General features: G+C 60.3%; 1 protein-coding gene across 2 annotated transcripts in view; it reads right to left on the bottom strand.

Moving 5' to 3' along the window:
• KCND3 (potassium voltage-gated channel subfamily D member 3) overlaps positions 1 to 8,467 on the bottom strand; it is a 184,662-nt gene extending 176,195 nt beyond the window's left edge. For both annotated transcript variants that reach the window (XM_037038813.1, XM_037038812.1), the window contains exons 1-2: positions 8,311 to 8,467; positions 451 to 1,628 (exon numbers count right to left, since the gene is read on the bottom strand). In XM_037038813.1, the coding sequence (XP_036894708.1) occupies positions 451 to 1,556 (1,106 nt within the window). In that variant the 5' untranslated portion in view covers positions 1,557 to 1,628; positions 8,311 to 8,467. The remainder of the gene's footprint in view (positions 1 to 450; positions 1,629 to 8,310) is intronic.
• Between the last annotated feature and the right edge of the window lie 6,570 nt (positions 8,468 to 15,037).

A 15,037-nucleotide genomic window follows, 5' to 3' on the forward strand; every position in this document is an offset into this window, starting at 1 on the left:
GAGTGCAAATGTCCTCCAGACCAAGGCAGGGAAGGTCCCAAAGGCGTGTTCTCAGTGCCTCCTGTTAACGGAAATCTGCGCGGTTCTGGCAACACGCCCTGAATGACACCGCCCTGCTCCTCCCCAGCTGCCGCCCCGTTTCTCTCCCTTCCGTGCACAGATGCGAATAAAAATGCAACGATCGCCCTCCACGCACATGCACAGAATGCATGGCCGAAAAAAGAAACGGCGACTTAACTTTCTAAGTTTTATAAAACACACCAAAAGAAAGCTCAATTTGGAGCAAGCCATGGCCTCCAAACAAATCAGTCACGTGCCTCTGACGAGGCCACCTCCCTGGCTCACACAAGTTGGACAGTCACTCCCCCCCCACCGCCCACGCCTGACACCATCGGGGGCTACGCCCCCCCATCCAGCCGGCCCCGCTCCGGGCCACCAGCGCCCACTTACCCCAGCGTGGTCATGGTGACGATGGTGTACCAAAAGGAGGCGGGGATGCTCGTGAACTTGCTGGCCGAGGAGCCCTTCTCGGCGTAAAACATCACAGTGGCGAAGATGATGATGGCCATGGTGAGGGAGAAGAGGAGGAAGCCGAGCTCCGAGGCACAGCTCTTGAGCGTGTAGCCCAGGATCCGCAGGCCCTGCGAGTGGCGCGAGAACTTGAAGATCCGGAAGACGCGGAAGACGCGCAGCGTGACGAAGGCGCCCGACACGTCCTCGTTGTTGGTCATGACCAGGCCGATGTAGTAGGGCATGATGGCCACCACGTCGATGATGCTCATGACGCTGCGGATGAAGCGGTAGCGGCTGGGCGCGGCGAAGAGCCGCAGCAGGTACTCCACGGTGAAGATCATGACGCAGGCCGTGTCCAGGCAAAAGAAGGCCACGGAGTAGCGCTCGCCGCACGGCAGCTCCTTGCTGCCGGGCACCGTGCCGCACGGCACCGTCTCCACCACGTTGGTGATGACCGAGACGGCGATGAAGAAGCCGGTCACGTAGTAGAAGACCAAGGCCAGCGTGCTGGTGTGCGGGTTCTCGAAGGCCCGCCACATGGTCTGGCGGAAGCTGAGCGAGGGCATGGACTCCTGGTTGTTCTCCGAGTCGTTGTCGTCCATGAGCCGCTCGGCGTTCTCCCGCTTGCGGTCCTTGTACTCCTCGTAGCAGCAGTCGCCGATGATCTCGGGCAGGATGCCGTAGAAGGCCAGCTCGTCGTCGTAGGCCGAGATGCACTCATAGCGCGGGTAGTGCAGCTTCCCGGTGCGGTAGAAGTTGAGCACGCAGCGGAACACCTCGGGGTCCCGGTCAAAGAAGTACTCCTTGGTGTCCTCGTTGAAGAAGAACTCCTTCTCCGTGCTGCCCAGCAGCGTGTCCGGGTAGCGCTCCAGCGTGGTCCGCCAGGTCTGGAACCTGCGACCGCTCACGTTGAGCACGATCAGTTCGTCCTGCCGCTTGTTCTTGTCGGCCGGGGCCAGGGGCATGGGGCAGTTGGCCACCGGCATCCAGCCGATGGCCGCCGCCCGCGCAAAAGGCAGCCAGGCTGCCACTCCTGCCGCCATGGTGACTCCAGCTCCCGGGCGGGCGCCTGCGCAGACACCGTGCACACCAGCTTGGACTTAGTTCAGCGACCCCTGGGGGACGGGAAGAGAGAGCGGAGAAGCCGGTGAGTCGGCGATTGACATGCAGGTGGGTTGTGAGGCACAGGGAAGGGTCACCGGTGGGGGAAACAACCTCCGTCTTGCACGCAAATGAGTTAAATTGAAATCACCACCCAGGACAGAGGACTTGACTCTCTTCTGTCCTCCCCTGTAGGAGGGCACCTAGCACCGGGCAGTGTCGCCGGGTGGGACCCCCAGATGTTGTCGACTGCCTGCCAGATTGTCAAGGTTCCCAGAGGGCTCGGGAACACGTGGAGGGGAAGCCTCTTTAGCAGGAAGATGTGGGAAGGCCCCGGGAAATAATCAGCTCTGAAAGGTTATGGCATTATTACGAGTTTAAATTGGGAGAGGGTAAATGAGTTCTCATTAAACGAATTTCGAAGTGGGATAAACATGCTAATTTTTATTTCACTCTTCACCCACCAGGGTAATCAGGAATGGGGTGTGGGTGCAGGAGATCAGGTAAACACATTCTTTATACTCCTCACCAGTGGGGAGGAGGCTGGGCTCGCCCAGGCCTGGAAAGTTCTGAGATGGCAGGGGGCTCCCATGGGCCTGGGGCCTGCTGGAGTTCTGTCTCCAAGTCCCACAGAGAAGGCAGTGGAATGCTCCTTTCTGGGACACCCGGCAACCTAGTATGCAGTGGCTGCCCTCAGAGCCACAACAGAAAGACACAGGAAAGGCCAGGAGGTGAGGCAGCGTCCCTTCCCCACCTCGTAAAGGGGCCCTTGGTTCTCGGTCACCTGCCTTCCGTGCACTGCCCCTCTCCCTCCCCGAGGAAGCGGATGGATCCACGCTCACTGCCATCTCCACATTCCTCGCCTCCTGTCTCCATCTGCCCACCAGCCTTCGCTCCCTTGGGTTATGTAACCACACTCTCTCCCCTGCCAGCCCCGTTCACCTGGCCCAGCCCGCCCTCGGCGGCTCCCCCGGCGCTGGGCCCACCGCTCTTGGAGCCGCCCTGCGCACGCAGCTCCCATCGCCCGCCTGGACGGAGGGCGCGATGGCACGGAGAATCACATCCGGCTTTGGGAAACAGATTTACCTCCCCAGATTGGGCTTTTTAAAGACGACAGTGCGATGACTCTGCAATCCCCAAATGCACACCATCTGCAGAGAGACATGTGGTGACACAGAAACGCACGCAGCGGCGACGGTCGACTGTTTGGGGTTCACACACTGGCGTTCCCGAATCCTAAAGTAATCACTCAGAACCAGCCCTGACTCAGAATTTTGGGACCCTCTGGAGTGCAGTTGGTGTGGCTCTGTGTTTAAAGAAACGAGGCAGAAGTGAGTCTTCTAATGGGGTTGGAGCCTTGCCTCTGCCTGTCAGCCCCACTCCCTTCCCTGACTCCCAGCCCCACCGGGGTTGCCAGATCTCTACCTCCTCTCCCTGCTGAGCTGCCGCTGGCCAGTCCCCCCTGGATGCCTGTGAAACTGGACACGATTAACCGGGATCTCCCTCCTTGTCAGAAGCTGCTCTTCCCCCTTTGCTCTGGGCATCCCTGACCCCAGCCTGTCATCTCGGCCACCTTCTTCATTGCTTCACCCACTGAGTTGCCAAACAACGAGACAATGGCTCTTATTGCCCCCCATTAAGGCCCCAGCTCCCTCAGGCCCCCTCCTCCCAGGCATGCTGGTCTTCACCAACCCCCAAGCCCATTTCTCCTGTTCCCCAGAAATCCGTTCTGTCCCGAGTCATCTCCCTAAAGCAAGGTTCTGATGGCGCTTTTCCCCACAGCCTATGAAATCAAACCCATGCCCCTCGGCCCAGCCTCCCAGCATTTCCACAGTCGGATCCTAGCTCGTCACTCCAGGCCCACGTCCCATGCACCCACCCGAGCCTCCAGCAGCGAGATCACAGGCCGGCTCCCAGACAGGCCTCATGGGGCTGGGTCTCCGGGCCCTCTTCCTTCTCTTGGCTACATCGTTCCCCTTCAGCCCTCCTTTCAGAGTCCCACCCGGCCCCCACCCCAGCGGCGATGCTCGCCACCATGAAACTCTCACCTCCTTTGGGCTCCCAACCCTGGTCGCCCCTCTTTTCTAGCATCCATCACCCTCTGGCCAGGCTTACAGATGCTTTTGGCGTGTCTTACTAATAACCACAGCTGACGGTGACCAAGCAGCTGCTGTAGGCCGGGCACTGTGCTGCCTCCTGCGGAACATGCTCACAGCAGCCCTAGGAGCAAGAGCCCAAGACACAGGGGCCGGGAAGGGGCAGAACAGGTGCCCCGTCATCGGCAAGCGGCCCGAGCCCACAGCAGTGCAGCCCAGTGACCTGCAAGGAGAACAGAAGCCGAGGCTTCCTGAGGCCCAGCTGCAGCAGGGCACCGTACCCCCTGCTTACCTGCACCATCTCAGCCGACCCCACCAACAGCCGCTGCCCTCGTCCCCGTTTTGCAGATGAGGAAGACAAAGCATGAGGAGACGTACTAACTGATGTAACGGGTGGGCAGAGAGGTGTAAGCCCAGGCAGTCTCGACATGGAGCTCAAGGGCTCCGCCAGGCCACTGCCCTGCTTTCCCCGTCCACACTAGCTCCTTCGAGGCCAAGGCCAGGCCGCCTCCACTTTCACTGGACAACCCAGGAGGGAACACAGCGCAGCCAGGGTGCTCAGGCCATGAGCTCCAACCGCCAGCCGCTATCACAGACATTGTGTGTGCGCTCTTGGCTCCACTCCCTGTCTTGCTAGAGCCTTCCAGAGGTTTTCAAAGATGGGCACGACCCCTCCAAGCCGACACTAAACTCTTTGAGGACAGACCTGGATCAAAAGAATCCAACTGATGTGCCTCTGACCGACTGTGCCCTCAGCTGAGTTTTCTCAAGGCGCCAACCTCTGCCTCAGTTTCCCCATCTGCACGCAAAGGAGGACATTCACAGGTGCCTCTGCTCCCTCATAAGGGAGGTTGATTCGGATGCCACAGAAGACAACAGGAATGACACAGACATCCCCGACAAATGTCACCACTGAGAGAATCAGAAAGACCGCACAGGACTGACGAGCCCCAGATTTCGGGAACGGAGGGAAGGACGGGGCCATTCATCCACAGCAGCGGGCAACCTACCTGCCCCTGCCGGGAGATCTGGGGACACGCCGTGAGTGTTTCTCATCGTCAAGAAATGCACCCAGTCGCTCCCTATACTTCCTGCGGCCTGCTGGGGGCCTGTGTCATCCTCGGCACACACTCAGCTGGGTGAGATCGAAGGAGCAAGGGGTCTGGGAAGCAAGCCCCCAATGTCAGCCTCCGTCACAGACAACTCCAGCTCCAACGTAGTTAACACTGGCGGAGCACCGCCCATGTCCCGGATCCTGTCTCAGGCACTTTTATAACTTGCATTGCATTTATCTCCACAAAAATTCCCTGACGTGGGCATTTCTGCCCCCAAGTTTCAGGTAAGGAGACCGAGACCCAGAAGTTCCCTTCTTAGCGGCTCAGTTCAGGGTTTTCAGGAGTTGAGGATTTCCTGTTAGGCCATCGATCTGCTCGCCGCCAAATGGCATTCCCGACTGAGGTGTGGCCAGGGCCTGATGCTTCCCCAGGAGAGGGTGGGTCAGGGGTTCAGCTCGCCCGGTCCCGGTGGCCAAGAACATGGCCTTGGGAAGCCCTGCATGCCCGTGTCAGTTGTGTGTGAACGTGTGAAAGCGAGTCCCCCTCACCCTCTGGGCGGCACAGCTCCCCTCCCCCGGAAAATTGGAGAATTGGACAAGAAGGTGACAAGGAGCCTGTTGGCAGTGGTCACCTTGGTTCCAGGACCCCCAGGCGCGGTAACTTAGGGCTCAGTGGGACCTCTTCAAAACTGTCACCCATGCAAAGTGGGGAGCGGAGCATCTGGGTTTGTTGCTGTGGGGATGGAGGTAGCTGGAGCTACCTCTTCTTAGCAAAGGCAGTTCTGGGAATTCGTGATGAGGCTTCTGCCCAGAACAGGGCACAGAACCTGCATCACTCAGAACCCAAGGCTGTGGGAGGCCCCGTCCACCCACTGCACCCCTGGAGGGCAAAGGGGGCCGTGTTCCCAGACTCGGCGCCCTCAACCTCTGACCCTTAAACAGCCCTGCTTTATCCCAGAATGGAGCTCAGAGAGGCAGGGCCTTCAGTGGATTTGAGTGGCAGAGAGTGAGAGAACGCTGGGCCAGGAGGCACCCCGTGGCGTCCTGCTTGGGCTGGACACTGCAGCTCTGCACCCGAGAGGACGATGCCTGTCTTGCCATTCTCCCGGCACCACTTCCCCTCCACTCCCGAGCCCCAACGCCTGGTCCCACCCCTGCCCAGCCCAGCCCGTCCCCTCGCTGCTCCACCCTGCTTAGCCTCCTCTTCTCCAAGGGCCATGGGCCTTTTCCCAGCTGCTTTCAGGTGAATGACTTAGAGCTGGGGAGGGAAACACAACCCCTCCCTGTCATTGAGGCCTCTGGTCCCAAGGCCAAATCTTTACCCTGTGCTCTAGTTCAGGACAATCCTCCTAACGAAGGGCAGGAAAGAGCAAAGCCGACTCTAGAGACTCAAGTCCCATCCCTCTGATAAAAGGTTCCAAAAAAAGTGGGAGGAGCAATTATCCACTGTTAGTTTCTGTGTGTGTGTGTGTGTGTGTCCCAGGCGGGGTGGGGTCCAGAGCTAGAAAGGAGAGGAACAGTGCCCCACCAGATACCGTGCCCCCGGCCATGCCAGCCACCCTCCACACAGCCCTGAAGGCACTGCAGGTCCAAGCAGGGCTGCTGGGCGGCTGTCACCGCAGCTCGGGCCCCGGTGGGCACCAGCACCTCCCGGAGCCGACCTGGGTACGGATTCCTACAGCAGGCACAACAGTGCGGCCCCATTTCCAGCCAATGGCACGGCACACGCCTCAAATGCCAAGGTTTTACTAGGACGTGGACGCCTTACCAATGAAAAGTCTGAAGCTATTTTTGCTTTTTGGCAGAAGAGTTTGACAGTGGGAAAGATGGGGGTGGGGGCAGGCCAGGGAAGAGACATTTGAAACAGGTGAGTGCTGAAATGACAAATGCAAAAAAAATAAAATAAAATAAAGTCCTGGAAAAGGGAGACCGAATGTCCCCTGCTGTAAAAAGTCGGCTCTGTTTAACAGCTTCTGCTTGGGAGGGAGAGGAGCCAACCGTGGGCAAAGCGAGCAGACAGCCTGTCCTGGGGATTGACGCCTAACCTGGGGACAGGCTCCAAGCAGTGAAAATGTCACATCACCAAGGTCTGCCCTTTGGCGACCTCGGCAGAGTGCTGGGGGTGCAGAACCTCTCTGGAGACTTTTACTTCCCATAATTTTCTATCACATGGCCCAGCCCAGAAGGGGCCATTGGGGGGGGGCGGGTCCTGACAATCCAGGGAGCTTTGTCCTGTGCCCACAGGGCGGGCTTGGGTAGGCGTGAGACTGCCCGGGTGCCAAGCTGGGATCATTGGGGTGCAGGCCTGGGACAAACACACAGGTCCCCTTCTCCCACAGTGCCGCTCCTAGGCTGCTGACCAGGGCGCTCTCCTGGGCTGGCGTTTATTTCCAGCCTCCTCAACAGCAAAAGGGAAGAGGCTACTAATCTCGCTTCCTCTGGGGGCCTCTTGTGTATTTGCATTTTGTTGCATCCAAGTATAGTGACAAGGAGAGATAAGCACATCGATTCCTGACGGCGTGCCAACATGTCCACATGGGGAAATGCACACACGCTTTGCACTGACTTCGTACACGCCCAGGCCCCCTTCCTCCAGACATAAATCACCCAGGTGCCCTTTAAGAAACGGTAAATAAGGCATAAATTTAACCCTCACGTACACTCGTGCAAAATACCCACATGCAACCCTATAGCAACCCTTGCAGGATCTTATAAACAGACCGTGTTGTGCCTAGGACGATGAGAAAGTTCAGACGCCCTCTTAAGAAACACAACGGAGCCTTTGCTATAGGTTCCAGGTCCGGAACCTCAGCCTGTTGCTGACATGTCACGGCTGCCCGGGATAAAAAAAAGCAGGACATCTTGGACTTGATTCAAATGTCAACACTAAGCAAGTGCAGGAATTCAGTTGATTCCAGGTAACTTCTCTGCCCAGTCCCTTCGGCGCCTTATCCTCAGTGTAAACACCTCGCAAAGTGAGTCTTTCGACCCCCTCCCCGAGTCTCGCTGGCCCTCAGAGGCCCTTCTCGGAGCTCGCAGGGCAGACGCGGCGTCGGGCAGGACCGGCTGCGCGGGCCCCCAGCCGCTGGCAGGCACACTGCCGGCTCCCCGGGCTGGAGAACTTTGCGAAGCGCCCCAAACTGCTCCCTGCTTCCGACCTCAGCCATTTCTCTCCTCATCTCACAAAGAGCGGGGGGACCGAGCAAGCCGTCGCCGCCTGCCGCCGGATCCCGGGGCGCTGCCTCTGGCGCCCCGAGGGAAGGCAGGCCCCACGGAAAGAGGGCAGAGGTTCACGCCCCCAGCCCCCAGCCTCCTCTGGCCCTGCTGCCAAGAGGTGGCTCCGCAGCCCGAGGGAACCGACGCCCCCGGGCCGGCTGCCTGCTCCCCCGCGGTGCCGGCCCCACCCCCAACCCTTCCGGCGCCCGGGCGCCCACCCACCCGGGCTCGGGAGTGGGAGGGTGCCGCGTGGGCAGCTGGAGCAACAGGCGTGGGAGCCGCGCTCCTTACACTTCCTGGCTCCAGAAGGCTCGGTCGCGTCCCTCTTACCTTCAGCGAAGCAAGTCCGGGCCCCGCGCCCCGCGCGCGCGAGGGAGCTCCGGCAGGGGGCCGCGGAGGCGCCGAGCGCCCAGCAGCGCGGGGGAGCGCCCAGCAGCCGCCTCCTCGCAGGCGAAGTCTCGCTCCCTCCCTCGCTCCGTCCGCTGGCGCGTCCGTCTGTCCGTGGGCCCCTCCCTCCCCCGCCGCCCCAGCCCCGGTTCCGCCGCGCGTCCCCTCCCCGCCGCTCCGCTCGCGGGCTCGCGGGCTCGCGGCTCCCTCGCTCGCTCCCTGCCCCCGCCGCTGCCGGCGCCGCGCGGAGCGGAGCCCGGCGGGCCACGGGCTGCCTGGCGAGGTCCCTCTCCTGAAGGGGGAGGTGGCGGGGGCGCGGCGCGGGCGGGGCGGAGAGAATAGTCCGGGGGAGGCTGCGAGACTGCGCCCTGGGCTCCCGACCGATCCCCGCCGGAGAGCGGCTCGGGCCCGACTCGGGAGCGCGGGGCCGCCAGGCAGCAGAGAGCGAGATGGGGACGACCCCGAGGCTCGCGGCGGAAGGGTGCCCAGGGCGAGGGCGTGTGAGGGGGAGTGACTCCCCGCGCAAGGGTGTGAGTGCGTGCGTGTGTGTGTGTGTGGGTCTAGAAGGGCGCGCGCGTGAGCGGGGGCAGGGGCCGCGGAGGGGAGGCAGATCCTGGTGCGGCTCCCGGGCGACTGGAGGAATCCTAGGGTGTGCCTGGAGGTGGCGGAGTGTGCGGACGCGGGTGTGAGCGCGTGTGCCGCTGAGGGTGGGCACAGGGGTGAGCGTGGCAAGGTGAGCTCTGCTTGGGGGTGGGGGTGGAGCGCGGAGTAGGCGTGAGTGTGAGTTCGGGGGCGTGTATGGTGGGGGCCCGGGAAGACGCGGCCCGGAGAGCCAGTGTGTGTGCGCGTGGGGTATGTGGAGACCTGGCTGGGAGTCTTTTTCCCACTGACTGTCCACGCGACACCAGCCGTTGCCGCGAGCCCAGCCACCTGGCGAAGTGGAATCCGCCACCGCGCAAGCTTTCCGGCTCGCGGCGCTCTTAGCCCAGGGTGCTGGGACTGGACGGGTTGGGGGGGGCGGGGTGTGTGGGAACCATTCTGTCCTTACCCCACGTGAGAGCCGCTCTCCTTCCAGAGCGCGAGGGGCACCACCCGAAGGTAGGGATTCGCCCTCCCGCCCGGCCACGTGTACCCAGGACCCAGACTCAAGTCTGGACTCGGGAATGTGAACTCTCCACCCGGGTCTGCCCAGGCCTTCGGTCCGTCCCCGAAGCCCATGGATCCCCACTGCCTGGTGCCTCGGCCCAGGACGGCGAAGCCGGCGGACGGCACGTGCCCCAGGGCCCGGCGGCCGGAGCCCCGCGCATCTCGGAAGAGTGGCGTCCGGCCCAGGCTCCCACACTCGGGCCGGCGGCGCGCGGAGGATTCGGTCCCCGCCAGCCGAGCGGACCCGCGGCTCTAAATTTTCCCGTTTCCGGCGCCGATGCCCTGAATCCGGGATCTCAGGCTGGCGCCGGGCTGCAGGGATCGACACGCAGGGCTTGAGCGATCCCAGTCCTGGGTGCGGAGAGGTGGGTGCCTGAGAGAGAGACCGAGCACAGAACCAAGTGTGCGATGGAGGGGCGGGTGTGCTCGAAACGCAGCGCGAGCGCGGGCAGGGGCTGGAAAGGGCCTCCAGGGTGCAGAACGGGGCTCCTGGCTCGTGAGAACCCCTCGCCCTGTTCCCGAAGAGGGGATGGGGCAGGTCGTTGCGATCTAGGCCCCCGTGGTCCGCGGGAGCTAGGAGCCCCTTTCTCATTCCCTCCTCCCACCCTCCCCAAGGCCCCCTCTAGGGTGTCAGTCTGAGAGGTGCACAATTGGCCCTTCAAGAGGTGGGCGTGGGCTGTGTTAGCATTTGCTGGAGTCCTAGAGCCGTGTGGGATTTGCATACTGATTTGCATACAGTAATAATGATTAACAACACTGCCACTCCCTGGCAGACGGGGGGAAGAATTCAGGGAAGGCCCTGGCGGGGCTCCCACCTCCCTTCCCTCTGGGGAAGAGTTAATTTTCTCTCGACTGGACTGCCCACCGCCCGCCTCGACCGCTGGGACCCCTGGGAGCCCTCAGACGCTGGGTGGGCAGGTCCAGGAGGGGCCTCCAGCCCTCCACCGCAGGTCCAACCTGGGAGAGTTAAAACCCAGTGTTTTCTTTCTGCCCAGGTTTGAACTCCTGTACATTCCTGTCTTTGTTTTGCATCTTGGGGGCGCTCAGCAGCTGGGTAACCCCAAAGCTTCGCGGCTTTTGGCAGCAAACATCCTTTCTCCTCCAGAGGTCAGCTGATGGGACACTGCGGTCCCAAGGTCCCGTGTCTGGTGGCCCTGCTGGAAGACAGGGCACTGATTCTGACACTCACCCTCCCCGCACATGGCCGGCCCCCATTCCTCCTGGGCTTTCATCTCAACATTTAAGCAAAAGAACCATAGGCCACGTTCTCCTTTCTGCTGAGAACGTCCAGAGGAAACTACGAAGGACTTGAGTTTCTACTCTGGGCCAGTGCGGGTTTTATTTACCAGCCTTTCTCATAACCAGGTGGGTGACCTGGAAAATGAGAGAGAGAGCAAGTGATGGGCAGAAAGGAGGCCCCCTGTCTGGGCAACTGGAGAGGGCCCTTGGAGGGAGGTGTGGCCCTCCCCTGGCGGGTCCTGGCCTCCGCAGCGCCCCTCCCCGCCCAGCCCCACTGCTTCTACCGAGCACTGTCTGGCTTGCCTTCCCCCTCTCTGCCTCTGGCCTGGCCTGGCCGGGATTTCACTCGCTTTTCCCCCATGACACGGCCGCTTTTCCTTTAACTCTCAGCTTCTATTTAAAAAGCTAATTTGGGAGCCTGTCGATGCTCCCAATTCAGACATTTTAAATAGGAACAGAAAGTCAGGAGCTGCCAGGGCACTAGGTTTCCTCCCCTTGCCACCGACACCGCTGAGGCGTTTGTTCAGTCACTGCGCTGCCCCCACCCCCACCCCGTGGTGTGGTGTGTGTGTCTGTGTGTGTGTGTGTGTGTGTGTGTGTGTGTGAGTGAGAGAGAGAGAGCGCGCTAGCGGTATTTCCGGCTCTTTTCTATTTAAAGGGGGTGTTCCTGCGGACAACTGTTGTCTGTGTGTATGTCCTCTCCAAGCTGTGAGCACCTGGGGCTCTTCTCATGTCCCTCGGCTCTGGCTGTCTTTTGCAGAGCTCGGCACTGTGTGGCCCCGGAGGCGACCCTGCTCTGCTCCGAGTGTGCAGCCTCTTTGCAGACAGGCCGGGCTGGCGTGTCTGCGTGGCTCTTTCCAGGGGCGCTTCTGCTCAGGCTGGCGGTTTGCAGCTGTGCCTCCGCGCGTCCAGAAGGGTTGCTCCGGCCCTCACTGCTGGCGGCTGTCCCACTTCAGCCTCAGGGCCCCACGATGAGGTGGGGGCTGGAAGGGTGGGGCCGCCCGTCTGGGGCCTGCAGGCTCTTCACCTCCAGCCTAACTGGGTTGGAACCTGCCTCTGCTGTTCACTAGCTGTTCAATCTCGAGGAAGCCACGTAACTTCCGTGTGCCTTGATTTCCCCATCTGCCACGTTGTGGCAATAACAGTGCCACCTACCTTCTGAGATCGTACCCTCACAGACAAAGCACTTGGCGCCTGGGTCATGGGGAGTCTAATGTAGCTGCTGGTTGTTGTCGTCGTCAAGGCCAAGGTGGTGAGGGCAGGGAGTGTGGCGAAATCTGCCAGGGGAAGAGCAGGACTCCTGGATTGTGTACACATGGGCAGGTGCGCACCTCCATGCACGTAACTATAAAAACACCCCAGCCCACAATGAGTGAGGTTCGCCTTGGTGAGATCGTCAATTCTCTCAACTCCAGAAGAGAGACCATTGGCGAAGGAATAAAGGAGAAGCCACAGGGGTGAGGATGAGAAAGAGGCTGGGCCCGTCAGAGCCCCTGGGGCGTTCCCCAGAGGCCAGCTGTCTGGTGCAGGAGTAAGTCTCTGGATGCTGCCTGTGGACCCGCCCTCCCTTACCTACCTGCCCATGTGCAGAGGGTTTATGAAAGTGGAGGCCCGGGAGGGACTCAGTCGGGGTGGCCACCCGTTCTCCTGGAGTCCACCCTTGGCTTGGGTGTCCTCTGGATCGGATCCTGCCATTGAGTCCTGTCCCTAGTCCCCCATGCGGCCATGTGAACAGATACCCAGTGCCCATCAGAATTCACTTTGTCTCAGTCCCTGATCACTGAATCAAGGCACAGAGAGGCTAAGTGGCCCTCCCCAGGTCACACAGCTAGGGACACAGGAGGCCACCGACTGGAGGGGGGCTGTCAGTGCCCACGTAAGGGAAGGCTCACCACCGAGTCCAACGCAACGTTGCAAATCCCTGGATTCTGTTGGTCCTGGCACAGCGACCTTTGGAGGAGGGGCCCCCACATTCTGAACCCCTGGCTGGGTCTCCAGGGACACTGCACCGTAGATATCACTGGCCTTTTATGGATGGGAACACTGGAAGGGGCTGGTGCATGGGGAGGCATCCCAGGCTATGCACCTATAGTGGAGATCTGAGCCCTCCCTCTTGCCACCCCCTGGGCTATTGGTTTTTTTCTCTTCAGGTCAGCAAGAAGGTCTCCCCTGGTGGGGGATGCTCCTGCCCTGGCTGTTGGGCTCTCCTGAGTCTGGCCTTGTGGGTGGGGCGGGGGCGCAGTGTGCCCAGGCCAGGGCTGTTCCCTCTGAGTTTTCCTTGGGGTGAAGTCTTCTGGAGCAACTTCAGAGCTGAGTGGAGCCTTGGCTTCCTCTTGTTTCCCAAGAGGAGGCAGGTGGTGGTGTTGGAGGTGCCGGAGAGCTTCGCTCCGGTCTCGGGAGGCCAGGGGTTGCATGCTGGGCGTCACCCAGGTTGTCTAGCTTAACCAGGCCAGCAAGTACTGTCCAATATTAGCAGCCCTGGTGGCTGAACTCTAACAATTTTCAGATGCTTCTGGTCCTTCCTGAAGGCGTGGGGGAGCCCCCACTTCTAGCTCCCCCAACCCCATTTGGGAGGCCTGGGTGGTATCATCAGTCACAATGTGTAGAGACTGGTTAGAGCAAATGAGAGGCAGTCAGAATTGACGGCCCCCCTGGGTCCTCTGAGAGGTGGTCTTTGCCAGCCTGACACCTGCTCCCACCCAGGCAGATCCTGGGGAGGCACAGCCCTGGGGGAGGGGTCTCTGCTCCCCCAGAGGGAGAGGATAGGTGAACGCAGAGGAGGGAAGGGAAGGAGGAAACAGGGCTGAGAAGGGGACACAGGCCCTGGAAAGACAAAAAACGCCTCCTCACTGGCTCCATGTTCTGCTAGTGACAACTTGAAGGAGGATAGCTGAAGCCGCAGGTGCTGAGTTCCCCTCTGGTGGCTCCTTCTGCCTGTGCCCCGACGTTCCCTGGGCTCTGTCCTTGACCTTCCCTGTTTCCTCCCCTGTCCTTTTCCCTGGAGAGTTGATGGGAGCCACGCCTTTGAAGCTTTCTGATGCTGACAGGCCCTTCCCCAGCTCTCCCTCAGTGCCTCTGTGCCTCTCCAGCTTTGCTCACAACCACCTCTGGGGTTCATCTCACCCCCTCCCGCAACCTTCTGTGGTAGGTCATCCGCTCTGAGAAACCCTGTTCCGATCACGCGGTCTCTCACTTTCCTTCTGGCCGTAACTTCTTCCAGGCACACGCTCACCTTTCTTCCCAGCACCTAGACCTCTTCTCTGTTACCTGACCCAGGCGCAACCTCTCACACCTTCCTGCCTTTGTATGTGGTACTACCTTCCAGAAACACCCTTTACCACTTCCTATTCCTTCTGTCTTCCTAGCAAACTTCCACTCGGCCTAAAACCTTTGATACCCAGCCCAAAGGTCACATAAGATTATTGGTCCAGTCCACCCCCATTGGGACTTTCCCCACGTGGGCTTCCTCATTCCTCAAACATGGTTCTTTTTACCCCAGTTGTTTGCAGGGTGGTCTCGCTCCCTGGCTTTAACCTGCTTAAGGCAAGGGCCAGTCCCCAGCCATCTCTGAAAGCACTGGCTCAGTACTTGGCACATTTCACGTGCTCGGTAAGTTTGAGTTAGGAATTTGTCGCTAACGAATTGGCAGCTTTCATTCACGTAGCTGCCCTGAGTGTGTGTAATTGAGAGTGTGCAATACATGTGTCATCCGATCAACCTCCAGGTCCTGTCCGATTGCTCCTAAGCATTGGCAGGAGGACAGCGAGGAGGAGTGAGGGTGTTCGATTTGGGGCCAATCCTAGACGAAGAGAGCCCCGGACCCCCCCTTCTCCAGCCTTTTCCCATCAAAACAGGCCTCAGCCGATGCTGCTTGTGGGGACCTAGCCAGTGTTCTGCTCTTGAACAGGACTGGTTTTCAGAGAACTCTTTCCTGTCTGGCGGAATGTCAACCACATCCCCAGAATGTCACCTCCTTGGGAACAGCCAGGATGTGGTCCGTGGGGTACCTGGTTGCCTCTGGCCGTGACTGTGCCTGCCCATGAAACCCGGTGTGAGAGCCTGTTGTGAACCCGTTAGCCAAAACCCTGGCTCGAGGAGATGTCAAAACCAAAGCTTGCTGGACTTGGAAGTTTAAAACTGTGACACCTACATTACGAAACTTGGGAAAGGGGCCGCTTAGGGCGAGAACGTGGGGTGGGATGAATTTGCCATCCCCTAGGCTATCGATCTTGACCTTAATTTACAAGTTGTGTGACCTTGGATAAGCTACTTTACTTCTCTGGTC

This window comes from Sturnira hondurensis, unplaced genomic scaffold (genome assembly GCF_014824575.4).
Source record: "Sturnira hondurensis isolate 20B ecotype Veracruz unplaced genomic scaffold, ASM1482457v3 Scaffold0024822, whole genome shotgun sequence".
NCBI classification, from domain to species: Eukaryota; Metazoa; Chordata; class Mammalia; order Chiroptera; family Phyllostomidae; genus Sturnira; species Sturnira hondurensis.